We start from the raw sequence: 27911 nt of genomic DNA, 5'->3' as shown, positions 1-27911 counted from the left end.
GGCCTATAGCATGACAGTTTAAAATAATATTCCCAAATAGCTTCACTCCAAATAGCAGATAACCGAAACAAGCTGAAGAAATAGATATGGAAGATACTAGACAAACCACTCAGTCACCATCTGGAAATACAATAACAGAAGCTTAATACACCTTAGTAGATATACAATTCCACTTACTAAGGATACATTATACTCAATTCAACTATTTTCTGTAAAGCAGTCCTATAGCTAAAAAAGAAAGGAGCACAAATGTAATTTTGGATATAGAATTGTGCTGCATGAATATTGAAAACAAGAAAACAAAATCAGAAGCTATTCTGCCCTTAAATGCAATGTGTGCCTAAAATTACTGAGAATGCTGAGTTTCTTCCTTAGTAGAGGTGATAAAATCTGAGTGCTTGAGACTAGTCTCTTCCTAAATGCCATCAGGTCTTTGGATCTGCTGACAAAAGAGTTCACAGTACCTCGGCACATCCTGCTGCAGTCCTGCCATGGTCCATAAGGATCCCACGTAAACAGCTCACTTCTGTCTTCTATTGGGATATTGAATGAATAACGTACATCAGGGTTGTATAAATTCCCTACACACAAAACCTTAATTGAGATAAAATGATAACTGTTTTTCAGTGAAATTGAGCATGACATAAGGTAATGAATACAATGACCATGTAGAAAATGTTTAAGCTTATGAAAAAAAAAGTAAACATTCACCTGTAAGGTTAACTCTTCTTCAATTCTATCAGTGCTGTTAATTCGTTCTATTGTATTATTTGAACCATTGTACTCAAAAATGGCTCCTTGTATATTGATTTCTCTTTTTGACATGCTTACAACAAAATTTCCATTCAAGATGAAATTTCCGTGAATATCAGATAATGCTGTAAGTAAAATAAAATATTGGAAGTAAAACAACTATTTTGACTAAAAGGTTCTATCAATCAAAACTCCTAAAATATGTCTTTGCATCAACACTTTTAGTCCACATGTAAGGTTTTACAGTTCTAATGAACAGTTTCTAATATGCATGAATTCAATCCCAACCATCAGTCACTTTCACCTGGGCAGTTGTCATGGATTTTCTCTGCAATAACACTTAACTATAATAATATTTTTTCTGCTGAAAGCTGACTATAGTCATCACTCTTAAATTTGGTTAGGTTCTGCTGGAGAAGAGAACAAGTGTTATTCATATTTGTGTCCAATTCTACAGTTCACATTCTTGTACTTGCTAGAGGCATTTTTAGTTAAGTGGCTAACTAAATAGCTACTTACTAAAAGTAAATTTAAAAGTAAAAATAAAGTAAATTATTAGGTATTTACAATTAAAAAATAATAAACAGTTTATTATAACAATGAAGATTAATAACAAAGTAAAAATAACTAAAATATTTAGTCAAGACATGCTATGTATCAGGCAGTGAGGGTTGTTTCTGTATCCTGTGAGATGCACAAGCAGCAGCAGGGTATCAGGTAGCAAGAAAAAAAACTTGAATGCTCTGAAGTCTGTCAAGTAAGATGGTAATGGAAAAAGAAAGAAGGAAATTAAGCATCACTATACTTTCAGGCACTTAAGAGGTAACATAAATATTGCAAAATAAGACAACCAAGGTTTTTGGTACAATTCACTTTGTATGGTTCACTTGTTCTTTGTTTCTATTGTATTTGCAAATTTATCAAGAAATTTATCAAAATGTGATCTTTATACCCAGACATGATAGAAAAAACAGAAATGTGAAATGACTGATGTTTGACGACTGCTTCATCTGTGAATAAACCACATGCTTCCAATGTTTGAAAACACAAATGCCTGCATTATTCTTTAGTTGACTCATGATGATTTAATTAACATGGGCACCACAAAGTCAAAAATTGACATGATCATACGATCTGTTTTAATTCTTCTCTGATACACACATTTAGGAATTAGAATCCTATCGTCATCTTATTTTTCATAAAACTAATATCTACAGAGAGAATCAGGCAAATGATGATAATGATTACATATTTACTCTAAAGCCTTTATCAGGCTTCTGACTGTGTTTAGAGCAGACCCCTAGCAAAAGCACAAAAACTATCTATCAGTATTATACACAGGAGGCTTTTACCAAGGTAGTTGTCATCTTCTGGTTTCCCTGAGTAGCTGTGCTGCCGAATATCGATGTTTGTTGCTCCTTTGGGAATCTTTACTACAACATTGTAACCTGCAATGCAATTATTCACAAATTAATTACAGACAAAAATGCTTCAATATTAGCAGATAGGAGCATAAGTTTAACTAGTTTTATTCACAAAAACCTAGAGTGCACCAGCAACTACTGCTTCTGAATACCCTCATTTGTTTAGGAAGGAAATGTGAGTATTTTTATGCATATTAAATTTCCTTTACTTTTTTTTTTTTTTTTTTAATCAGTTGAAATGAAACTTATTTTCATAAATCAAGGGACAGTTAAAAATCATTCCTATGTTCAGCAAAGTGAATTCTGTTCTTTGACAATAACATGAGTTAAACCTATTCAGAAAAATCTCTTGAGAGCTAGCAGTACTCTAAAGAGCAGTCAAGTATATCACGTGGGACTCAGGAAACATGGTGTCTGCTCACAGTTTAACCATAAAATTTTCTGAATGATATCTGAATATATCACTTAAACTCAGGTACCTCCATTCCCTGTCTGTACAATTGGGTTAGTTTTTCTCTACCTTACACGAGAGATGACAACACTCTAAGGAAGAAGTCATAAATACTCGAATACTGCAGTGCTGGAATTGATGTAGGTGTATTGGATAAACAAGCCATGCCAGATCCACGTTCTCCTACACAAATTGTTACCCTAGTGTGTGTTCTCTAAAATATAAATGCTTCACTAATGAGTGATTGTATCCTATAATGTCTCCAATGAGAATGATGGTCTTGAGGTATCAAAATAGATGCACGAAGATCTATGTTTTAGAACTGTCGATCTGTACATCCACATAAATTAAAAAAAGAAAAAGAAAAAAAAAAAAGAAAAAAAGTTGTTTTTCACAGATACTGATTATAAATTCCAAAGGACCCCAATGTCTAAGAACAACTGAATATGGCAAACATAGGAAACAATAATAAATACAAACATGCAATCTGAAGCATTAATATAATCTTTGCTAACTCTGCCACTCGTTTTGCTCTGTTTTAAAGAAAGACTTGGCTGAATTTAACTTTAGTTAGTTGACTCATATATGTGGGATGCAAATTAAATGGCAATATCCTCTTTCAATTTCAGAATTCACTAACTTCCCAGTGTTTTTAATCTAATAAAACTATGTCATGCATTTAAAATGAACATTTAATCTAATCACAGGTCCATCACGGTTACCAGCTGGGGGCAGCACTGCAATTGCAAATTGGCATGCTGCTTGCTCTGGATAAATGGTGAATCTTCCAAAATTAATGGGAAGAAAACCAAAACATGATAAAAATCTCCTCACCACACACACTGAAAACCTTGTGGCAATAGGAAGACAGAAGACAAAATATGGGAGGAAACTATAAATAAAACTGCCTAGTATATAGGACAGGAGACCAGATCATTTACTAAGGCGGTAAGAAAGACAATTTTCCAGGAAATCATCACATACTCTAGTCTGATGCAATAGCAGACAACATAACAATTATGTGCACATAATGAGATGACCATTTCCTAAACTGGGAGCTAAGCAAATTAGCGTTTCATTGTAATGAGTGTCTTATGATTGTTTCACTGCTGTTTAAACACTTAATGACAACATCACAATCATCATAACTGTATGAATACAAGCCTGTACCACTGACTGCTCTTGTCTAATTCCAAATTCTGTCTCAGTAAAATGGCTTGTGACAGTACAGAACAGGACCAGTTACAGTTAAAAGAAAAAGACCAGGTTCACAGACTGGCATTATTATCAAGTGACACCTAACTCAGGACTCTTCCCCAGACAGCGATTTCAGTCATTAGCCTGGGGGTGTCATAGGCCTCCCATGAACAGAGTTTTTAGTGGTCGGCTAGCTACAACCTTTTGTTTCCAGTGCTGCACTCCTGCCTGAGCACAGCTGTACATAATCCTGTATGTTATAGCTTACTATCCAGTAGTATAACTCAGTATTATCTTTTATGTAACTCCAAGATAAAAAAGAATGTAAATGATAAAACTATGTATACAAACCCCACCAAAATATTAAAATAAAGTTTTCCTGATCCCCCAAAATAGAAAAGAATAATTCAACTTTTTTGATCTTTTTTTGTCCTTTTCATACTGAATTTTTTTCTGATGCCCTGTTCAAGACCAGCTAAGCCACAGAAATATCCAAATGAGTCTTTTTAGCAAAAAAAAAATGCCAAGATGGTAATATTCATAAATACAGAATCTTAGATAACAAAACACAAAGCATATTGAATTACAAGAGCCCACAATAACTGAAGGACACCCAGCAGTAGCTCCAGCCAGCAGTTGTTCAAGGAATGTATGGAAAGAACTCAGGACCCTCCATCCTTTCTATGCTAACGAACTGGGAAATTTACTTTATCATACTCTTCACAGAGAATACAGTCATTTAGCTTCCCAACATAAGTATGAACTCCTGAGTTTTTTCCCTCAGAATACATAGTCCTACATTATATCAATTAAAGTATATGGGAAAACAAATGAAACAGTAGTTTTCAAATCAGACTACCTTATGTCATGGACTGTAAAAAAGAAAAAAAAATATGAGCTTCCATTTTTCATAATTCACTATTTAATATAAAATGATAGTGATTTTTTTTAGATGAATCATTTTGTTAATACAGTAAATTAAAATTTTATTACTTTGTGGAATTAATTTCATTTAGAATCAAATAAATCTGAGACGACAAGAAGCTGATTAACAGAGTGATAATGTCAATTATATTTGAATGAATGGCAGTTTCACTATACTGCTTATTTGCATCAAACATATCTGTGACATAATTAATGTGATACCTGTAAATGAAAAGATCTTTCATAGTGAAAAAAAACAACAAACACACAAACTGATAGTCCTTTACTCAGAGTTATCAAAAGTAATGCATTATTTTCCTTCAGTATTTGACCACACATTCAAAAATCCAGTCTCAATAAAAATATTTGTGTTTTATTCCAGCATCTCAAGACAGACAAGAAAAGTGACATGTATTTGTACAGGAGGGGTACTTATAGCCCACTTATAGCTTTTTGGTACTTTTTGCTTGGTACAAGCCCTCTGCCAGGAAAAAAAAAATAAAAATCCACCAGGATACTGGGCATACTTTCCTCTTTGACCAGCAATTCCTTTGTCCTTTGAAGATCCTATTTGGCAGCTCTCCAGGTATCATTTTCACTTCGCCTGTGGTCTCTTTCATCCAATGAAGCCGCATGAAGAGGCTTTTTGGAATACAATATTAATCCAGAGACTTCTGTCCTTACGTTCTACGCTCTAACTGTTGACCTGCACTGCTACATACATATGACAGTCTCTCCATACTTCCCAGAATGGACTACATGTATGAGAACTATTGGTAGCTCTATTAGAGAAATTAAATCAAAGAAATATAAAGTACCAGAGTTTTCCAGAAGACTTTCTCATTCCTTACATGCCAATGAAGAGAAAAGAACATAAATGTTGCTGCCCATATTCTCTAGAAAGAAAAGGGTCACATTTCACAGGCTTTCACTATAGGGAAAAAGAAATCTCACCAGCTGCTCACGCCACAGCCCTCTTGATATCTCCTTACACAACCAAAAGGAGATACTTCCAGATAACAGAGATCACGATGTGCACAGCAGGAAGCATTCTTCCTTTTAAAGTACTTCTGTCCTCATCATATCTTCTTTAATGGCTTTTATTTTGACCTTAAAGCAGATTGGTTTGTGCCAGTTGAATGGGTCAGTGTGTCACAGCGCTTGCCTGTGCATCCTTGAGAGGGCACGTGTGACTGACAATCAGAGATATTATTTGTTGACAGAGGCCCTAAAGAACATACACTGAAATTCCACTTCCTCAACCAACAATACAATCACTAAGCCACACTAAAATGTACATTAAGATTAAAAAAAAAGCAAAACATACCATAACGAGCACTGTTGAAAGTACCTGCAAGAGTCTTACATGAAGAATTGTCACCACCACAGATTCCACATTTGTCTCTCCTTGCCTTGGAATTCAAAACATGATCACAGCCTGCTTGCTACAAAAAAATACAATCCCGTGTCATTCAGCCCAATGTAAAACAATGAAAACATACAATGTAAACTTCCCACTCCCAAAAAACATTTTTATTCATTGTATATATCTAGTCTTGGCAATTCATGAAAAACCTTTTATGTTTTTGGGTGCTGTAATGTACAGGCAAAACACAGTAGTTGTGTTGTACAAAGAATGTATAATCCATATACACTTACTATGCCAAGAACTGTACAAGAATACGTAACAGCATGCAAAGACTTTGTATAAAAATATCAACACAGTGTATAAACTTTAAGGTATATTTGCATTAAAAAAGTCTTTGAATCCTAAAATCAGTATGTATTTGTATACAGACATCAGTTCTGTTAAAGTCTGTCATTACTACAAAACAAGAAAAGGAAAATAAGTAGACTAGCATAGGATCACTTCATTTATGTATCTTTACTTAATCTTCTGTTTTTTACATGATCATAAACAGGACTTCCTCTTTCCTCTTGATATATACTCTGAAAAAGGTTACATTTTCTCCTCATCCTGAATTTAGCCAGTTTTACTGCAATCAGCAAAACTACCGTCCCTGGGGGTGTTCAAGGAAAGGTTGGACCTGCTGCTTAAGGACATGGTTTAGTGGGTGACACTGCTAGTTGGACCAGATGACCTTGAAGGTCTTTTCCAACCTTAATGATTCTATGATTCTACCTGGGATGGACAAAAAATGTCTTGATTTTTTATAATATGCATGTTCTAGCAAAGTCTTGTGGTACTTCTATTAACTGCTATTAAGCAAACGATGATGAACTGATCCTTTTCAGGGGTCCATTCCACCTGATTTTGCAATGAAACCATAAATGTGTGATCTACCTACCCTCAGATTTTTCAGTTTTTCACTTTGCTAGCAGGCAATAATCAGACAGCATGCTTCTTTACTTCCTTTAATGCCAATTTTGGACCAGCTTCTCTCAGTTCATGTGGACAATATTAACCCTCTCACACATTAGGCTTAATGAGGAAAGACTATGGGTGTTCAGATTCAACTCTATGTTCTTCACTTAATTGCCTCCATTTCCAGATCTTAATTTGGTAGGGATTAAAATCAACTGAAGTAAATTCAAAACATCTTGCTTTACATACTTTCAGTAATGGTTATTTGGATGTATATTTATTTAGTAACTATTTAACCATCTGTTAAAATTGATTTTAATAATTAGTAAGTTTAGATTTAAATACCCTGCATAAGCCTTGAACACAAAGGTCATTGGTTTCTGCTCCACAGGGAGTACCATCAGCAACTCTGTCCTTCAGCTGATAGTAGGAAGTTGTTCCAGAAACTCGGCAAAAAAGTTTACAGCGATCTTTCATAGAAACTGGAAAGAAAATCCAACAGGTTTCTTGACTGTTTTAGGACTTTAGTTAAAATAACATTCTTATTCTGTTAATTGAAAAAATATATAATCACTTACTACCACTGTATTTTGGAAGCCAGCGGACAGCAGACGTAAGACCATTGATGTTAAAGTGTTTGCCATCAAATTCAGAGCACTGTTGCTCCCGGAAATCTTTTTTGCCCTTTGGACATGAATCAGTATTACATGATCGAAATTTCATCCTGCGGCCAACACAGTACTTTCCTCCATTCCTTGGTCTAATAAAAACAGTTAAATGTAAAACATTCTCTCTCTGTTTCTAAAATTCCTTTTTTCCATGAAAAGAGGTTTGATCTACTGATCTAAAAGGGAAAATCTCATGCAGCATTCTGTCAGTCCTGTACTGTCTTTCCCCCCCAAAACCTCTCATCTTCTATTGCACTGGGTGTACATTTGTACCCATATGAAGAAAATAAAAAAGTCTACATAAAAGATTACTGCTGGGGGAGGTGGTAAACAAGTTATGGATGATAATGTCTAATATCTTAAATGTCTATTATATTAAATGCTTTTTTATTTCTCTTATACTCATCAATATTTTGCCTGGTAAAAGGCATTATTAACTTCAATGCTTCCATTAACTTAGCCAGGATTACAGCCCTATTTTCACAGAAGCAGCACCTCCCTCAGTAATTTTAAATTATTATGTTAAAGAGTGACAAAGAAAGAAGATAAAATTAAGAGCTGCTACACTCTTCTCTTTAGTCTTAATGTCAGTTTCAGGTTGTAGATCAAAAGATCTAAAATGGGAGAATTGTGGACAACAGCCCATTTACTCTTAAGTCTAACATAGATTTCCTAACTTAAAACCCTGCTACACTATACTTTGGTATTAGCAGATTCTTTGGAGGATTGGGGAGGAAAAGAAAACAAATAAAGCAATGGCATATTGATATTACCAGATACCAAGACAGACACAGCCATATTTCATAGGAATCTAGTCTACTTAGCAGAAAAAAATAAAATAACCTGGGGTGATTTGATTGAGGTTCATTTATCCTTCCAATAATATCAAGATGACATCACTTCGTAAAAATAAAACCATAACCATAGCTTCAGCTCTTGTTCTGTAGAAGTTAAGGGTAAAGTTCTCACTGACCTTTGTTACAGAGAATGAAACCCACATGGAATTATTCAGTCAGTGGAAGTTTCTTATTATAAAGGGAAGTTGTAAATGACCCTGCTGTAACCAGTGTTCCTTGTGAACATTACTGGTGGTGATGCCGTCAAACAGCCTCAAATCTAAACAAATCAAGTGCTTCACTAAAAAGATTACCTGGCAATACATGTATTTTCATTTTGCGCCTTTCAGTCCATAAAACGTATCAGAAAGTTTAAATAAACCCTCAACATTAAGGAAAAAATAAAAAAATAAAAAAAAGACTTTACCAAAATAAGTCTTCAGATCTATCTATAAATGTGAATGATGAGGCAAAAGAAATCTAAACGCTCCCTGCATTTTGGAGTCTCTAGACTTATCCCTCTTTTCAAACATTGATGAAACAAGCAATTGCTTATTGGAGTTTTGAACAAATTTATGCAACCATAATACCTTTATTTTGTTTTGAACGAATCCATTATGTTATAATACCTTCATTATGATCTAATGTAAAGAACAGCAAAAAACATACTCTGGTCTATTACACAGCCTGGTGGTGCTCTTGATTCCACCTCCACAAGTTCTTGAACATGAGCTGTAAGGTCCCCATGGTCCCCATTCTCCATCTACAGGACGTGTCTCCATGTCTCTGCTCACACAAATTCCATGGCGGCAGTGCTGCACAGTTGACAGAAAAAGCAAAATTTGTAAGTCAAGCAACAGGTTACTACACATGAAAGAAAATTTAACCCTATTCTTAACCTGGGTCTGGACATTTAGTCTCCAGCTAGACTTTGTGCCACTGACCACCACTCTCTGGGCTTGGCCATTCAGCCAGTTATTTACCTCACTGTCTGCCCACCCAGCCCATACATCTGCAGATTGTTCACAAGGATCTTATGGAGGACAGTGTCAAAGGCCACCTTGACACTGAAAGCATCAAAGTCCTGCTGTGAAAGCCAGCTGGACAATATCCAGTGCTCTCCCCTGCTCTACCAGTCCAGTTCCACTTGAACTCTGTCTTTCCTAACTTTATCCCTGGATGCTTAGACAACCTCTCTGTATTCCTCCCAGGTTGCCTGTCCTTGCTCCTACCCTCTGTACACTTCCTTTTCATGTTTGAGTTTTTCCAGGATCTCCTTGTTCATCCATGCAATCCCCCTGGCATTTCTGCATGACTTCTTATTCTTTAAGATGGACCCCTCTTCAGCTAGGAGGTGAGCCTTGAATATTAACCAGCTTTCTTGGGTTCCTCTTCCTTCTAGAGCCTTATCCCATGGTACTCCACCAAGCAGATCCTTGAAGAAGCCAAAGTCTGTTCTCCTGAAGTCTGTGGTTGTAAACTTGTTATTCAGCCTCCTCCCTGCCATCAGGATCCTGAACTCCATCTCAAGATCACTGCAGCCACAGCTACTTTTGACCTTCCCATTCCCAACAAACCCTTCATAGTTGATGAGTCTGAGGTCCAACAGCACACCTCTCCTTACTGGCTTCTCTATCACTTGGAGAAGGAAGTTATCATCAATGCATGCCAGAAACCTCCTGGATTACTTACGCTCTGCTGTGTTGGCCCTCCAGCCATATCAGTTGAATATCAATGAAGAACCCCATGAGGACCAGGGCCTTGCTCTCCAAATAGGAATTTGTTATAGAATCTGATTCTCCATTCTGAATAATGCCTGAACTCTTAATCAAATTAGGCAATAAAATTGGATTAAATTGCCAAATATTGCAAATAAATTGCCAAATTGCCTGCACAGTTCTTGGTCGCATTGACTCTTGAGCATTGGCCATGTCTTTTAAGCCCCAAGTATGTCTCTAACTAAGAATGTTACCACTCAAGATGACTTCCAGCACAAAGCAAACATGGAGCAAAAACTAGATTTATCTTGCTATACTACTATTTAAATGATTTGGCAAACTGTCCACGTTGCTCACTTAATGCTCAGACTAATGTTGTGACTTAACACAAAAAAGACAACGTGCTTTCTGTGGGCATCTACATATCACTGCAGTGCTTACTGATACCTTTCATTACTTTTTTTCTAAATGCTTCTAGGGTACCTCTGTACCTCAACCTTCTAGTACCTTTAGGAGGTACTAGATATGGCTACACTATATGAAAGTGCAAGGTAAACATGAAGAAACATTAAGATCTAGCCTTTCCAATAACTGTCATTAAGATCTTTTGAAATAATATTTCATATATAGGCTGAGGATTCCTATAGGCTGAGGATTCTACGCCCCACTTCACAAAAGAAATACCCCATCCAAATATGTGACTAGGACCTAGAGTTTACTTTCTTCCCCTATCCACAAAAACATTTACAATAACTTGAAGTGAGAGTTCAGAAAAAGACAGAGTTGTAAAATGAAATTTTATACCCACAACAGCATTATTTTGATCCATAAAAATGCAAAGCACATGTTCACATCTGGGATTTTAATAGCTTATTCAACAAACTTGTCTCAGCTATTATTTTGCTACATTCCTACAGAAGCAACATGATGAAGTCACAGTAGAAAATTTAGGCACTAGACGCATTCCAGATGTTCCTCTTTGCTTCCTTGAATCACTGCTTCACTGAGAACACTATGATACACTGAACTCTCATAAACTTAAATATAATCACTAACATTTTTTCCTACATTTGTTATGGCAAATATAATGCATGCATCAAATGAAATGGCTATCACTTGCAATTCCAAACATACTGATTGCAGCAAGTGGCAACTCTGCTTTAGCTAGGGTGAAGAGTAGCTTTTCTGTCAAAAAGGCAGTAATTCTGACCCAAATCCATATGCAATTATTATATGTGAAGATAGGAGAGGGAGGATTAATGGTTCAAGTTTGAGATCAACGAACCTACAGGTACCCGTATTCATATTGCTTCATCGCCTGTTTACAGTAAGTAGCTTGACTCATACTTATGGATTAAACTATGACAGGATAAACTGATTTCAGGTACTTCCAGAGTATCTCATAGCTTATTGTGCTCGATAAGTTAACAGGAAAGAAAGTTTGAAAGAAATCATGAAAGTGTTGTCAGGCTATGATCAACATTGACTAAATCAGGATGATAGATGGACACAAAACAGCACCAGAGATCTTCAGAAATCAAGGACTTCATACAGAGGTTGGTACAATTCAACAGGAAAAGGACTCCAAGTTCACCCTTGCTGCTTGCATTCTCCAGAGCTACTGCCATGGCTTTTGAAGACCTTGGGGCAAAGATTGAGACACAGACAATGAGTGTGAGAGGACATAGTTTCAGGAATTGAAGTCCTGTGTAGCCATGCAGAAAAGAAGGCTTGGAAAAAATAGTTTATCTGGTTTGAAACACCACCATGTTTCCATGGATATTGCTGATAGCTGCTGATGCTGCAAAAAGAAAAATGATTGAACAGAACAGAAAAGTATTTGGGAGACATGAAAAAGACAGAGTGTCGCAGAAGTAGACATTATGGTTTGTATTTTGCTTTCCAAATATCCAGTTATATCGCTCTGATTTTTTTTTTCTTATACAATATGATTTCTTCATTCCTGATACCCTGACAGAGCTCTGAGAATAACTAAGCCAGTGGATAGAACAAGAAAAGAAAGCCGTGCTGGACTGAATATGTGAAAGGAAAACGGGCATACCTGGAGCCACAAAACAGATGAACACTAAAGGCAATGCAGAAGCATAATACCTGTTCATTATGCAGCATCTGGACTATAGCTGAAGTCTGAGCATAAGCACTCTTCAAGTAGACTCAAATTACATAGAAATGGGAAAAGAGTATGAACCTTAGAAGTTACACAGATTCAGCATGAATGAGCATGATCAATGAGCAAGGATGAAAATAAGAACATCCACTCAGACAAATGATTCTGTGATTCTGTGATATACTGAATTCATTGTGGCATCCAGTGAGCAGCCTACATCAGACTAGTAATACAGCATAACCATGGTAACTTGATTACAGAGATAAGACAAAAAAGCACTAACCATACAATAGTTTTCATATCATTGTGCCTCAATACACAATAAAAATAACATTTAACTAAACACAAAATTTAAATAATAACTATATGTTATGGTTGTATATATTATTGCCTTTAGGAAGCCAATCCAGGAATGAAGAGAATGAGAGATCTTTGGATGTCTCTCACAAAAAAAAAACAAACACATCAGAAACATTTTCAAGCAATGACTACTGTATTTCCATGGTCTGCAGAAATTAATCACTGCAAAATTTGTCAATGTTCACATACAGCATGTGAAGATATATTTACAATTATTTTCTCTCTGAAATACCAATTAGGCCAAAGACTTTAAAGACTGCATCATCTGCTTCAGGGAAGTTCAGAAGTTCTGTGTGATGTTAGAACCTGGCAGAAGCTTAGACTTCCTATGGATCTCTTTGAAGTCAAAAAAGCAAAGAAAAACACCTGAAGTGATGTAATTGATACAGGAGTATCAATGGAGTGAGAAACCATTCTCAGAGCCAGAATTGCTACATACAGGCTGCTGTCAAATCTAAGTAATCAGAATGTATAAAGAGGAGGATGAAGAGAGAAATTTTCAACCTTTGGTAGACGCCTAGCAAGTAAGAACAATTCATTTTTAAAGATAACTCTAGGATGAACAAAGTACAGTTTGATCAAATCAAATTAGTTTTACTAGACATTAAATTGTAGTAAATGGTTTCTATTTTTGTAATATGAATTCTTGATAATTAATAATATTAAAACTATGGAATTAATACAGGAATGTCTCAAATAACCAAGTAAATATTTTCTTTATTCTCTACTAAGACCCTGAAGTAAGTTAGGCTGAGTTTTCCTTTTAGTTGTACAAGACAATCTTACCTGTACCTATTACCAATACTACGTAAATTAGGAAGTCACTGAGCTGCATGTCCTAAAAAAATCTCTTTCAAAAAGCTTGCATGCTGACAGGTTGTATATGGCAAGAAGATATTCCACTGAGCTCAGAAAGAGCCGTTTGCTCATTCTCTTGAGAGTCTCTGATACCTTCTTATATTTTGGGAAAGTACAGACATAAACTATGGACTGTTATAGAGTGCTCCATAAAGCAAGATCCACTAATCAGACACAAATTGAAGAAAAACAAAAAATTACTGTGTAAGTGAACTCATGTGTCAAATCTAAGCTTAAAATGCAAATAAAATAAACTGCAAATAAAATAAACTGCAAATGCCTTAAATAGATCTTTTTGTATTTGTCACAGCAAAAATGCTACAAGCACCAAATATAAATGTATTAAGCATGCTCACAAATACTAGTTACAGTTACTAGTCACCATGCCTTAATCTCACTAAAATCAAAAGAAACTCACCCACTGAGCTTGAAAGGAACTGTCCCTTAGATAGAAACAGATGACAATTTGTCAGATTAATTGCTGCTCTTTTTCACATCTTTCAAAGGTAATGACTGTAATTAGCTCTTCACTTAGAGAAAACTGTGAAGCTGAAGAAAATTAGCTCTTCACCTAGAGAAAACTGTTTGGTTTCACTGCAGTAATTACATAAAATAGCATAAAATAGATTTTTGTATTCTTATATAAAAGAAGTGCTCTGATGTTGGCAAATTAGAGTCAATTGAATTAAATGTTACATATGAAGTTTATATAAATTATAAACTTCCTTTCTGATCAATCACTGACTGAAAAATGGATTTAATGTTATATACCATGTTATATCATCAGCTGTAAACAAGCAAAGCTTCCATTGCAACCTTCAAATAACTTTTCCTAATTTTGCAAGAGAGAAGAAATTTCTGAGACACAGTTTACCCATTAAATTATTAACCTTTAGGACAGTATTTTCAAACTTCTCACGTCTTATGTCTTATCAAATACAGAAGAAACAAACAAATAAATAAGCAATCTTTAAAGATGAAAAGTTATTGGGGGAAATTTAATAATAACTGAATAAAATATACTTTATTACACATAGAAATTAGACCATAATTTTTAAAAACATCTTTGAATGTATAAAACTATTAAAAGATAAAAATTAGCATTGCTCCCACAGCCCCTGAATCTGGCAAAGCACACTACTATTACAAACAGTTCAGCATAATAAACCTGCCAGACTTAAGATAAATGCTGTCATTTCCGAGCATGTCAAAATCTCTGAAATATTTAAATATTTATTTTCACAGTCCCTCGATGGGTGAGAAAATATTTCTGTTTGCTGGTAGTGAGCTGAGACAGGGAGAAGCCAAAGACTAGATCAGCAAAGAAATCGAGCATCTTATTTCTGTTCACATCCCAAGCTACATGCAAATCTAAGACCCTCAAATCCTCATTGTTAACACTGGATTCAACTACCATCCACCAGTACTTCTGTTTCTATCATGGTATTTTAAGTGCCGTGACTGTATCTAGTAACTAGCTATTCATGACTCCCCTGCCGAGACCAAGGCAGGCTGTGTTCTCAGAGGATACAGATCAAGATCTACGTTCAAAAAAAAAAAAATAATCTGCCATATGACAAAGTAGTGAGCTGCTCTCTCATCCTCTAAACACTCTTTATGAAATAAACCTACAAGCAGAGTATAGGAAGTCCAGCTTCCATTTCTTCCTTTTATTTCTTCCTTTAATGCAATCTGTCTCTCATACAGACAGGTCAAATAAAACACTTTATGGTGTAAACAGATGAGAAGTTCTGTTTTTTAGCCCCGAACAGATCCAAGTATCTTGAATCTAGCATCAAGTATCTACAGTAGGCAAAGCAGAATATGAGTTATGTGTGGTTAAGGTACTTACTGGAATAGATGAAAAGGTACTGATATGTGCTTTCACATTTTGTCTGAAACAAACGTAATACACAAATATCTACTAAAGCCATGAGTCTAATACAAACTCTTTTTTTTCGAAAAAAGTGTACTCCTAAACCTCAGTCACTCATACTTAATTAGTTCTGGCTCAGTGAAACAGCCTCAACAAGAGAAATTAGGGGAATATGCTTTTGGGATGTTTGGTTTCCATCAATGACTTTGCCATATGCAAGCTCTGAAAAACAAAGGCTTACCATTCCCACACCACAAACCGTTCCATCAGCCAGCGGCATGTGCTGGGTACGACATCCCTTGTGAACTCCTTCTGTGCTTGTGCACCATAAGCGTTTGCATTGTTTCTTAAACAAAACAACAACAAAAAAAACAAGATTACCTTTGTTGTACCTGTAACACCACCTCAGATATCAGCTGGGATATTTGCATTGTTTTTCTCATAATATATGGGTTTAATTTTTACTACCAGTACTATTAGTTTTTACACATAACTCCTCCCTCACCCTCCAAAAAATTGATTTTATGTAACACTAGGCAGTAATGTGGAAAATTTGAAACAGACGTAATCAGAAATAATAGATGACGTTATTTTCTAATTCAGTAGATGATTTAATTTTAAAAAAAGCATGTACAAGATTATGGTTGATACTGTGCAGCACAGTTTGAGAATAATATTCAGATAAAGACACTAATTGGAATTATTTTTTAAAAATCGCTGGCCAGAATATTAAGAAGAAAACCTTCTTTACAGATTGCTGAAAAGACTCTTAAAGGATAAATACCATTTATGATTTACTGAATTTACAAAGCAGTCTTCAGTAACCATCCCTAGGTCTTTGAATTCCTCTTTACTTTTCTATAATAATCCCATAAAGACTGACTCTTCCTAAACAATACTTTACTTCAACAGCAGCTCCACTTAATTCAGTCTGAATCTGATCTTAAATTGTCTCCTCTAAACAGCTCCAACAAACAATGCAATACAAGTACAGGTATTGAACAAGTTGGTCCAAAATCTAACTCTGTGTGACATCTTGACAGAAACAAATGAAGCCATAACACTATATTTGTCATTATGCATTGTACTGGCAAACAGGCCACATCAAGTTTTCAAAATGCAACTGAAGTTTCAATCTTTATCTACTCAATTATTTATGTTATTATTTTCTTTCCAGATCCCAATTTTGCTTCAAAGAATTTTTGGTTAAGTACATAAACTCTAACATGTACGGAAATACTTGACAAAGTAGAGGGAATCTGCATTTTGGACCAAACATTTGGAGCAAATATTTCAATTAATATATAAATTTTAAAGTTACAAATTTATAAAAGTACTTAAATCAGATAAGAAAGCTCTTAATGTAATATAGTGGTTACAATGTGAAAATGCTTTCCACTGAACTATTTCCCTTCAGCAGAATAGAATCTTCACTTTGACATATTTCAGAATAAAATTATTTCCAAAATGGAATGACTGAGATTTGATTTTTAAGCCTACCTCTCAGCAGTTTTTAGTACCTATTAAGCATGATTCTGTGCATTGTTCACTCACCAGATAGGGGCAGACTTGTGACCCAAGACCAAACATAAGCTCACACTGCTTATTGACATCATACATCGATCCAGGCAGCTGAGAGGAAAGATCATATATTCTTCCACTAGGTTTGTCTAGAAGACATTCACCATAACCAGTACTGTTGTACAAACAGGAACAAAATGTGATTTAATCATTCCTAATTAATTGGAAGCATATTAATACACTGCTTACCTACATGTATGCATATCTCAATGTAATTATGGGTTTGCACACACACTTGATTATATAAAGAACTAAATTAATTGTAATTAATAAAATAAACTAGGTCACTCGATTTTTCCTTACTGGATTATATGTTATATCCACCAAACATAGCTTAGGGTCTTTGTTTTCTGACTGTCATTTCTTATTTTTACAATCTGACAAGAAAAAATGTTACAGACTAAAATTATATCCATAACTTAATATTTTTGAAATATAAACTCCTAAAATAAAGTGTGTCTGACTATTAAAATCATACTAAAGAGTTTTTCAATAATCAAGGCCATGATATTAAAAAAAATAAATTAAAATATGCTCTTAGCTTTACATTTAGAGTGTAACTTTACTGAAACCATGGAACTAATCATCATCCAAACAGTTAAATGCTTGTCATTTCTGGAGGATTGAGGCACTACAAGTCAGTTGTTAAAGCCAACAACAACACAAAAGTGGTACTTCAGCAATACTTTTAAAATGCTTTTCAGATTGACACAAAATAGAAAACAAAAGTGCACAGCATTTATACTGGTACTTACTCAAGAAATTCTGTGATGTATTTTTGACTGCATTTTGACCAGGTCCATGGACTTGTATGGTAATTTAAAGTTGGAGCCATCACATGGTATTGATGTTTAATTCCAGCTTCTTTACATTTAAAACTGTCATCATGTGGCACATTGAACCTAAAAAGCAAAACAAACAAACTCCAAAACAAATTCAGCAATAATTACCTGATACACTTCTCTTATAGTAACAAAAGCTCCAGTTTTGAGTTTGAAAATGCCTTAGCACGGTAATGGGTCTCATTTATTATGGCTATCTGACATTATGGCTATAATGCTGAACCCAGTAAGAATTTTACAATTGTACAATTCTTCAGTTCACCAGAAAAATCCCAGTGTTTTGGGAGTATGGCATTTTAAATACACATCTACTGAACTGAATATACAGGTCACATCCAGATTGACCATAACAGATTACTCCAACATTCACATCGTAACTCTTAGTGTTCAATAACAAACTGCAGAGCACATCATCAGATTTATGTAACTAATACTTTACCATACTTCAATGATACTAAATTATATGATAAATGGCATGTCTATAAGTGAACTTCCAGGATTATGAAAATCAACTAGCTAGCTACTGAGCTCTGTAACGCCCTTGTTACCTCCACCATGTGGAGCTAGAGTATAGCACCCTTCTGCCATCACTGATGAGGTACACTTCATAAAATAAAATGCTGTCATCTCCTCTTATTTTTCTATGTAAAACATTTCTCTGTGTTACTCTATTTTATTCTGAAAGGATCACAGAGAAGGAAGAATATTTCTGCGTTATATTAACAAATGTCTTACCTGAAATTCCTTTCAGGGTTAGAATGCAAGTGGAGTTAACAGGGCTATGTTTCACACTTATGATACCTGTCCCATTGTCCCAACCAGCTGATATAACAAAAGGACAGAAGATGGCTGTATGGCCAGTATCTCCAATCATCCACATTTAGCAAGTGGCCAGGTTATAAACCTCGTGGATTCTCTACCTCTAGGTGGCTAGCAGACCTGACTTTGCAAAGGGCAAAGACAATGACTGTTCTAAAAGGATGTAGCAGACTGCTCACTCTTAGAAAAGTAGAGCCCATCACAGGAAACTGGTAGTATTCAAAAGGAAACAAAAAAATTTACCCACTGGGAAATAAGTACTTACACATGTCCAAGTTCATGTGCTATAGTAAAAGCAGCACTTAATCCATTTTCTTCACTTATAGAACAGCTGCGTAGTGGGTCACACATTGTACCTAGCTCTGCCAAACCTGAAAAATCAAATTGTTATATAAAAGCTTAATAGAACAAGTTTTCACATAGGAACGATTCTATAAGTGAACGCTAAAGCACAAGACTTGAAAGTCATGCATGACCTACGCAACCAAATTTACATTAAACCAGCTTCCACCTGAGATCACAGTATTGAAAAAATTACTTTTTTTTGTCTCTCAATTAAATTTTACATCTTTTTGTTTGTTTGTTTGTTTGTTTGTTTGTTTTTTCCTGATTACATGTATCTCCTACAGTAAAATTCTCTTACAGATTTTCTCTTGTAAGATCATACTGATTAAAAAAGAATAACTCACCTAGAGTATCGCACTTCTCTCTAGCTCTGCAGATATCTTCCCTTGAAAGAAAAAAATTATTTGAAATTACTGGAGCAAATAAAAAGTACTTCAATGTAAAGTATTTCACTATTGCTACATTCGTTACAGCAGCTGCAAATCTCAATTTTCAATTTTCAATCTTGCAGTCCATTCAAACAATTTGTATTCTTGTCATTACTTCTTGAAAGAAGTAATTTATATTCATGACACAACACTCACAGTATTAGTTACTACCTAGCTTGCAAAGAATGAAGACTGATGTACTACGCTATTTCTTCACTATGTTCACACATATTAAATGCTGCTGAAAACGTGCAGATTCCAGTCTACTTGAAAATACCTTACGCAGTGGAGCAGATGCCAAAATAACAACATATTTCAGGACATATATCAAAGAGTTTTAAGTGCTGGAGTGAGTCCAATTTGAACACCAGCTAAAAAATTAATGAAAAGGAAAAAAAATAAGAATATACTTCAGTGAATGAATGTCAGAACCTCCACTGAGGAAATCAGTGTACAACACTAATATTTTAACATTTTCCATTTGTAAGCTTTTGGCAGTTCTAATTATGCCTGGGCTATAAAGAGTTGCATCACTGCATCCTTTAGCTGATTCCATTATATGCAACTTACGTGTTCAATGGCTGAAGAAGTCACTTCCTTGTAACAATTTCAGGTCTAAATAATTTACATTATCTTTAACGTAAGTTTGATCAAATGCTTAATTACCAACACAGCACTGTAAGACTAATTGCTCACATATTTATCATTTGTGGTTAGGCAAATGCAAGACATTCTTTACTGACTCCAATTACTATTAACAGTGTCTGTGGGACAGTTAAAAATTATGATGTAAGAAAGAAATGGAAGCATTTGTCTCACCTAACTGAGTAATTCTGACTATTTCAGATATCATACCTAGTGATAAGAACAGCAGTATCATGATGAGAAGGGTGAGCATCATCCAAAGTGTTTTGTGCTTGCTGCCATAAGCAAAAATTACGAAGTGTAGTAGCTGCATTAAAAGTGATAGCTGGTCCTTCCTAAGCAAGAAATGTCCAAGAAACAAAAAAACGGTTGTAATATTCACATACTTGCACTTATTATTTTGACCGTTGTACCTCTAATCTTCAAAACAATGACTGTGAGTGGAAAGAAACTCAGAAGGACTCCACATAGGACCTCACACACACAGATTTTTTTGCAGAATCAGCATCTTAACTTAGCTAAAAGTCACCGCTCATGAGAACCCTTTTCTTAATCATGTGATAGATTCAGAAAAATAGGGTAGCAGACATTAATGATAAATATGAAAACATATACCTGAAAAATATGTATTTCTTAAAATTTAAAATATTACAGCTGTTATTGCTGAAAACTTGCAATCAAAACCCTCTATAAAAGTTGCCCTTTCCCACTCGTATTTGCATGAGTAGTTATGTCAAAAGCTTTCACAAAGTATCTGATTTAAGCCCATTTAGGTCAACAGGAGGTGCTTATAGACAGATGGTGAAATACACAAATTAAATAAAAGCTTTACAGTTAACCTCTGTATACACTCATTAAATATGCACTGTGCTACCAGCACATTTACCAGCATATTTAATATTCACTCCCTTTTCTAGAATAAAATTATACAGTTAAATTAAACAAAAAAAGTATTTAAAATACTTTCAAGTTTGGAATTATAATTATTTTTTTTTATTCTACTGTAAATATTTTAGCTTTCCTACCTGTTCATTGTGGATTACAATTAACTTTACAATAACAATATTTATAAGATTTCCAATACTTGAATCTTTATAGATTGCTGCAACCTAAAAAGGAAAAAGTGAGAAAATCAGAATATTAAACTCATTTGACAAATCATGTCATTTTGACATGCAAACAAGTTATCAAAAAAATATCTAGTTTCTATACAACAGACGTCTCAGGCATCCTTCTGTACCTTTCTACCCAAGGGTTTGGTAATGAACCTGAAGTAGCTGCCCAGCTTTAACCTAAAATGCTGCCTTGGAACAATTCACATTTACTACACACATGAAGGTCAGAATACGCATACATGATGTTTTCCAGTACTATTCTCCACATAGAAGGCAATTATCCTACAAATGTTTTCCTAAATATTAAAAATGTATTTTTAAAATATCCAAAGAGTTATAATTTCATACTCATTTCCAAACACTTAGTACGTTGGCAAGCTTAGCATAGCAAGAACACCTATTATACACTGGAAGACCTGGAATTTATTGATAAAACAACAAAGACAGAAAAAGAGTAATGCCACTGGGACCACAATAGATATAAGCTGGTTTACACAGATGATTTGTAGAATTAATACCTAAAATATTAGAAGGCTTCAGAGAGCGACTTTGAGCCAATTTGATACATTTTTGCCTCTACTTTTCATAGAGGCAGCACTGAGTTGTAAGCCTGCACTGAAAACATCCATGACACACTGCACAAAGGTTTCTTTATTCATTCATTTATTCATATTTACATAACTAACAAGTATTTTTCTGTATAATATTGTCCCAGAGAGTAAAAACTGTAAGCTATTCCCATACACCAAACTAAACCATTTGGTAAGTTATTCTTCATAAAGGCAGTAAAAATCTTTATTCACTCTCAACAACTGTTTCCATATGAACCCATCCATATGGTTTCCACCATTTGGCTGAAAGCAGCTGTTGAATAACAGCATTATCTAAATGAAAGCTGCCACCAAACACAGAAGCCCTGACCTTCCACCCCTCTGGCTTGTGCCAAGGCTGTAAGGCCACAAAAGGAGCAGGATCAAGGAACTGATGTAGCTGAAAACAGTATTTTGTTTCTTTTCTTTTTCTTCTATCACATTATATTGATCACCATGATCTCATTCCTGGTGCAGCCTCTCCAAGACAAGTGCAGACGGAGGGAACAGTACAGAAGAATAGGCTTCTTTCAAAGGTAGCCTCCACTTGAACTGGCTCAAACAGCTTGCAAAACCACAGCCTTGCTCTCAGTGAATCCTACATACCTGAGACGAAGTAATTCTGCTAAAAGTTGGCACTGACAGAGCCCTGGCTCCCCATGACTCACACCATCCCTTTCTGTACACTGGATTGAGTACAATGTGCAGCACTGTCCTTCATGCCTTTGTTGGCACACAAGGCAGATATAGAGGACTCTATAATATCAGGGAAGGAGGCTGAGTCTTGTAATCCATGTGGAAAACATATTTCAGAGAAGCCCAGCTATCTGCCTGTTTCCTTCCATATGGACTGCATCCTTGGTTGCTAACCAGCAAGTGTCCAATTATTTTGTGGAGCATCTCTCAAGTACATGCTGAACAGTTCAGTTAGGAACAGAAACATTCAGAAGACCTTTATGAAAGAACAGGTGCCTGTACAGATAGAGCTCAGGCACTATAGATTTAAAAATAAGAATTTATGAAGAGGATGTTAGCTGAGTTTGAATGGAATAAACTACCATTTAACTACTACCAAAACTACCTTTGAACTACCACAAATTATCAGCCTCAATTGTTTTTTATTCTTTTTTTTTTTTTTTTTTTATAGTCTGAGATCCACTTCAATAGTGAGGATATTTCTCTGTATTTAACCTTCTTGTGAACGATCACAAACAGCCTAGCTACGTTCCTAAATGAATTGTCTCTTAAAATAACCTAACACCATTATCACATTCATCGCCTGTAACAAACATTAAGCTATCTGCCTAACCTCGTTGGACAGTTAATGGAGAAGAAGAACAGATGAACTGTCATCTAGACATGCCTATCTGAAGAGGCATATTTAGATTTATGTATTTTCAAACAAAACAGTACAATAAATTATTTCATTTCTTCATCCACTTAACAATGGAGGGAGACTAGATGTCTAACTAACAGATGTATGAGATTAATTCCAGCCCAACTCTTTCAAGTTTTACTTCTCTTCAGCAAAGAAGAAACAGAAAACTGGTTGATACAGCATTCCAAAATATTGTCAGAGAGGAATCTGAGATGAAACCTGCAAGACTCTTTGGCTTATGCAGTCTAGAAGGAGAAAATTGTCCTAAGGACTGACTCTCCTATCACTTAAACTGATGTAAGAGCTACTTACACCATAATCAGAGAATTTGTTTCAGCACAAACCTATACAAGAACACAAAAGTGACACTGGATACACCAAAAAATACTGAAACAGGATTTGTCCAGTTCTACAAGAATATATTTCAGGTAGAATAGTCAAAGTGATTGAGGTCTGGATGGGGTTTAACTAGGTTCAGCTGATGAGAAACAAGACCACAAGAGCCTAAACTGGGACTATCATAATTTTCAGTGCATCATTACCCTTTGGTTTCATAAAGGCCTCCAGTGTTATGGTATGCGAGAGGAAGACTCATTTTTAGTCCTATGTGAGAAGAAGGATTTGGGCAAGGAGTCCAAGCTGGAGCTTTCTTGGGATTAAAACTTGGCATTTCTTGTTCTTGTTTCTTATTGTAGTCCATGGATCCTTCCTCAGATACAGTAACAGGTTTCTGAAAAATCAGCTCCTGTTGTATAACTCACGTTTGTTGAGGTTATCTGCTAGCAAAATCTGAAAACAACAGATGCAAAGAAACCAGCACAAAACCCAACCAGGTGCCTTCCTGTCTGCCTGTTGACACAACATCCATGTAAAACGTCTGAGTAAAAGCACTTTTCAAAAGCCAATGTAAATGCTCATACCTTAGAGAAGATGTATGAGCAGACTAAGTATGAGAGAAAAGAATATCTCATTGTACACCTGAAAGGCATACATCTGAAAAGACCTTAACAACATCTGAGTTATCTACTGGCTGCCTCTGTTTAGAGCACAGGTGAGGTCTGAAATCCTGTCATTCAGGTATCTGAGGCCAGCAGTTCTTGCCAGAATCTGAGGTATACTTACACTTGTACTGGAGACACATAAGTACCTGCTAAACTTGTAATCTATCACTGCTCTCATTAACCCTATGCTAAAGCATAAGTACGGATCCTCTGTCTCATGGGTGCTTTCATGACCTCCAACCATTTAGTTGTTACTGTCACTGCTTTAGAAAGATCAAGGAGCAAGACTCTGTGCTGATAATGAGATGCCCCTACCAGCAATGTACGGTATGTCCTGCAAGCTGGTTGAAAGCATGGTAAAAGAAAAATCCTGAGAGTTAAAAACAAACCAATCTTGAAAGATTTACCTATGGAACTATACAGGCTAAAATTATTGGCTGAGACTTGAAATGATAGATCAATGCAGAAATACCAAAGTCCTGGAATATGATATTATTTCTTGTTTTATTGTAAGAAGTACAGGGATAAGCACTCCCTGCCCCTGTATTCTAAAGGCACCTCTTTCAATGCTTCTTATTGGAAGCATTCATAAAAAAGGATGATGAAATGGGATAGGAATTCGACAGAACACACCATTTCTTTACAATTTCCAGATCCACTTGCATTATAGCGATCTAAATCCAGGCTTCACAAAAGAGGGAGATAACAGCCAAGATAAAGGGAATTAACTTTCAAGAGATTTTTCAGACTCTTGCTATGGGCACCTACATCACTGTACAACAGCTCAGACCGCACAACAAAGAAAGGAAAAAACAAAAACCAAACAAACAAACAAAAACACCACAAGAATGAAGGTAGTTATCCTTCAGCGGAAGGATCACAGTTTTCATTTTCAAGAAATTCTCACCAAAGACTAAAGTCAGATCATGTCATCACCTCAACTGTGGCTGGCAGGTGACTAGAAGTGACATTGTCACAGCAGAGTTTAGTTTCTCTTGCTGTCCCTGTTGTAGCTGTCCATAACACTGGAACTGTGAATTGTTGCGAACTGTCAAGTTCAGAAAAGGGGCTAGAACATGAGCAAGTACCTCTAGAGACTGGAAAAGAAGTGATATATCTAAATAGAATTGAATTTCTTCAGATCTTTTTCCCCTGAATACTGCATCACAAGACCTCTTTTTCTCTTCTTGTCTGCTACATGCAACCATGATCGCAGGAGAACACAAACATTCATATCACTTGAAAGAAACATGATATCAGCTCTTAGCTCACATGTCTTCTGCAGGCTCCAACAATCTCTTATTTATCATTGTGGTGCTGAAAGGATGTGAGATATCCAGGACCTGGGAGATTTCTCCTTCACCTCTTCCATTGTCATATCCTGATTCTGCCATATATTTTGTAAGACCCCAGAATTGTCTGAAGTCATGAGATAAAGAAGTCATCACAGCATTTATTGCTTCACTGACAGAGAATAAGAAAAAGCTGTGTTATTTCTGCCAGTGTTACTCCTATTCTGTTCCCTCCACCTTTCCTATCCAAAGTTGTTTTCTTTGGAGGAACCTAATACTGGTAGCAATAACTCATGCAAACTTGCACAGATACACAGCTCAGGGAAAACATTTTTTCCTGCCATTTCCTACCGTTCTTGCCAATCTACCATCCCCTGAGTTATTCAAGCAGAGGTTCCAGCAGACTGTTGTGCTCTGATGGAAACAAACAGAAAGAACACAGCCCTTTTAAAGGGTGAGTCACCCCGTCAGGAATGCCTGGGCTCTGTCCTATCTGTAACTTGGGGACTAAGACAGTTGCAAAGATATCCCCTTAATACTGCAAAAACTTGACAAATGGTAACTAAGTCATCACCAGCTGCAGTCTTTGAATGAAAACACACATCAAGGCTATAATCAGATCACATCAAACAGCACCACGTATGGCTCAGATGTCAAAGCATCCTTCCCTGTGAAATTACCTTTTCAGGTAGTTTCTTTCAGTTTACTAAAAGAATAATTACTAAACATCTAATTAACAATAACAACACTAGCTAACAATAGTAGTAAAGAGCACTAAGAGCAGTGAATCATAAAGACGGGCTTGCTTACGTGCTGCAGAATTTCCATCTCTCTGTTACCTGATGGACCTCAAGATACAGTATTACACGATGAGGCACTACAGCATTTGGTAAAAGGCACCCTGGAGCTGGAACAGCTGTAAGGGTTGTCAGTTAAGAAAACAAAAAGTGTTTTTATAGAGAGAGATATCTGTATGTCAAGATATAGTTTGTACAGGAATGAGCTTAAGCAAGAACAAATGGCTCTGTGCTGGCTCTCTAGATTTCACTTATCTTAAGATAAAAAGCACTGAACGTTACTGCAGCATTAATAGCAATACACTCGTCTGAGTGAAAAGGAAGAGTAAAATAAGTGTAGAAGCCTTTCAGCAGTAGAGAAACACACTCATCACAAGATTTTGAACTCAGAAATGTATTTTGTCATTCAGATGCCAACTCATACAAAAGTAATATGATTAACCTACAATTTATTTCAGTCTACTGCCTATTTTAAAAATAATGACTGTATGCTAGATTCAATAACATTAGCTGTTCCTAAACGCTAGCCTGCATCTGGTTATTTTCCCATGCTGTTATGGAAAGCTGAAATGTTAGCAGTTGCATGGCATGAACTGCTACGAAAGTCCAAAAACATTCTTCAAACGCATGCCATATATATTAGGACAAAATCATTCAGCTAGTTTTTAATGAAAGGGGGCAGCATGCTGAGGCATGGATTCTTTCCACGCAGAAAATGTTTTGGAGTGTATGCTGCTGATGATATGCTGCCACTATGCTGTCAGAAGGGAGAAAAATGGTATAAACAGGGCTAAATGAGAAGCTTTTTTTTTTTTTTTTGCTGTTAAGAACTCTTACTCAGTGCCTCACATTTTACGTCTCAGTAAATCATAGTAGACATAAAATGTTATTAAAATGACAGTAGTATATCAATGGCAGTTTGTGTAATCTTTCAGATTTATTCAGATCAAAGAAAACAACAATAAAGAGTAAAAGCCTCCCTGCACAAAGAGATGTGCAGTCCACATTAGGAATTTGATGAAAACAGAAATACCAGGATTTAATACCATTTAATAATGTTTCTGTTTTACCATTGAATAATATGATTTTATGATTCCACAAACCCCCTGCAAGTTAAATACGCTAAACTGATGCTGTCTCAATCCTCTCCATGAATGCGCGGCCGCCCTCCTGCCATACTGCAGCCCTGGCGCTCGCGACCAGATAAGCAGCCAAGTCCACGATGGGAGCTGGCCAACAGAGCTGTACCCCAGGTGGTTTTTACATGTCACGTTTTCTTTTCAGAAAGGCGAGATTACACAGGTCTTGCTGCAAGCAGACTAATAATAGACTAAGAAGTCTCCAAAATAACTATTTAAACTGTAAATTTCTTTAAAAGGGTCAGTACCAAGGTGCATGATCGAGAAAGGGACAGTGCCACAAAATGTATTATGGAACCAGATGTGACAAGTCTCTGGTGTTTTTATAGTAAACTCCAGTGTTTTAATGAATTTTAATGAATTATCTCAATTGTTTTCTAAGATCTCACTTTACTGTTTAGGAACTCTGAACTGCTGCAA

General features: G+C 35.8%; 1 protein-coding gene across 8 annotated transcripts in view; it reads right to left on the bottom strand.

The window, feature by feature from the left end:
• ADAMTS20 (ADAM metallopeptidase with thrombospondin type 1 motif 20) overlaps positions 1–27911 on the bottom strand; it is a 96478-nt gene that overhangs the window by 44753 nt on the left and 23814 nt on the right. For 4 of the 8 annotated variants that reach the window (XR_011091994.1, XM_068669387.1, XM_068669383.1 and 1 more), the window contains exons 5-18: positions 21205–21288; positions 20390–20514; positions 19451–19491; positions 19027–19132; positions 17856–18002; positions 17074–17215; positions 15761–15865; positions 9249–9394; positions 7654–7835; positions 7421–7581; positions 6077–6194; positions 2106–2201; positions 712–878; positions 465–594 (exon numbers count right to left, since the gene is read on the bottom strand). Coding sequence is in view for 7 of the 8 variants with exons in the window: in XM_068669387.1 (XP_068525488.1) it covers positions 465–594; positions 712–878; positions 2106–2201; positions 6077–6194; positions 7421–7581; positions 7654–7835; positions 9249–9394; positions 15761–15865; positions 17074–17215; positions 17856–18002; positions 19027–19132; positions 19451–19491; positions 20390–20514; positions 21205–21288 (1750 nt within the window). In the remaining variant the exon portion in view is untranslated. The remainder of the gene's footprint in view (positions 1–464; positions 595–711; positions 879–2105; positions 2202–6076; positions 6195–7420; positions 7582–7653; positions 7836–9248; positions 9395–15760; positions 15866–17073; positions 17216–17855; positions 18003–19026; positions 19133–19450; positions 19492–20389; positions 20515–21204; positions 21289–27911) is intronic. The other 4 variants (XM_068669385.1, XM_068669384.1, XM_068669388.1 and 1 more) reach the window with 4 other exon arrangements.

This window comes from Anas acuta, chromosome 1 (genome assembly GCF_963932015.1).
Source record: "Anas acuta chromosome 1, bAnaAcu1.1, whole genome shotgun sequence".
Classification (NCBI taxonomy): Eukaryota; Metazoa; Chordata; class Aves; order Anseriformes; family Anatidae; genus Anas; species Anas acuta.
Note: the sequence above shows the minus strand (reverse complement) of the source record. Positions and strands in the feature narration are given on the sequence as shown.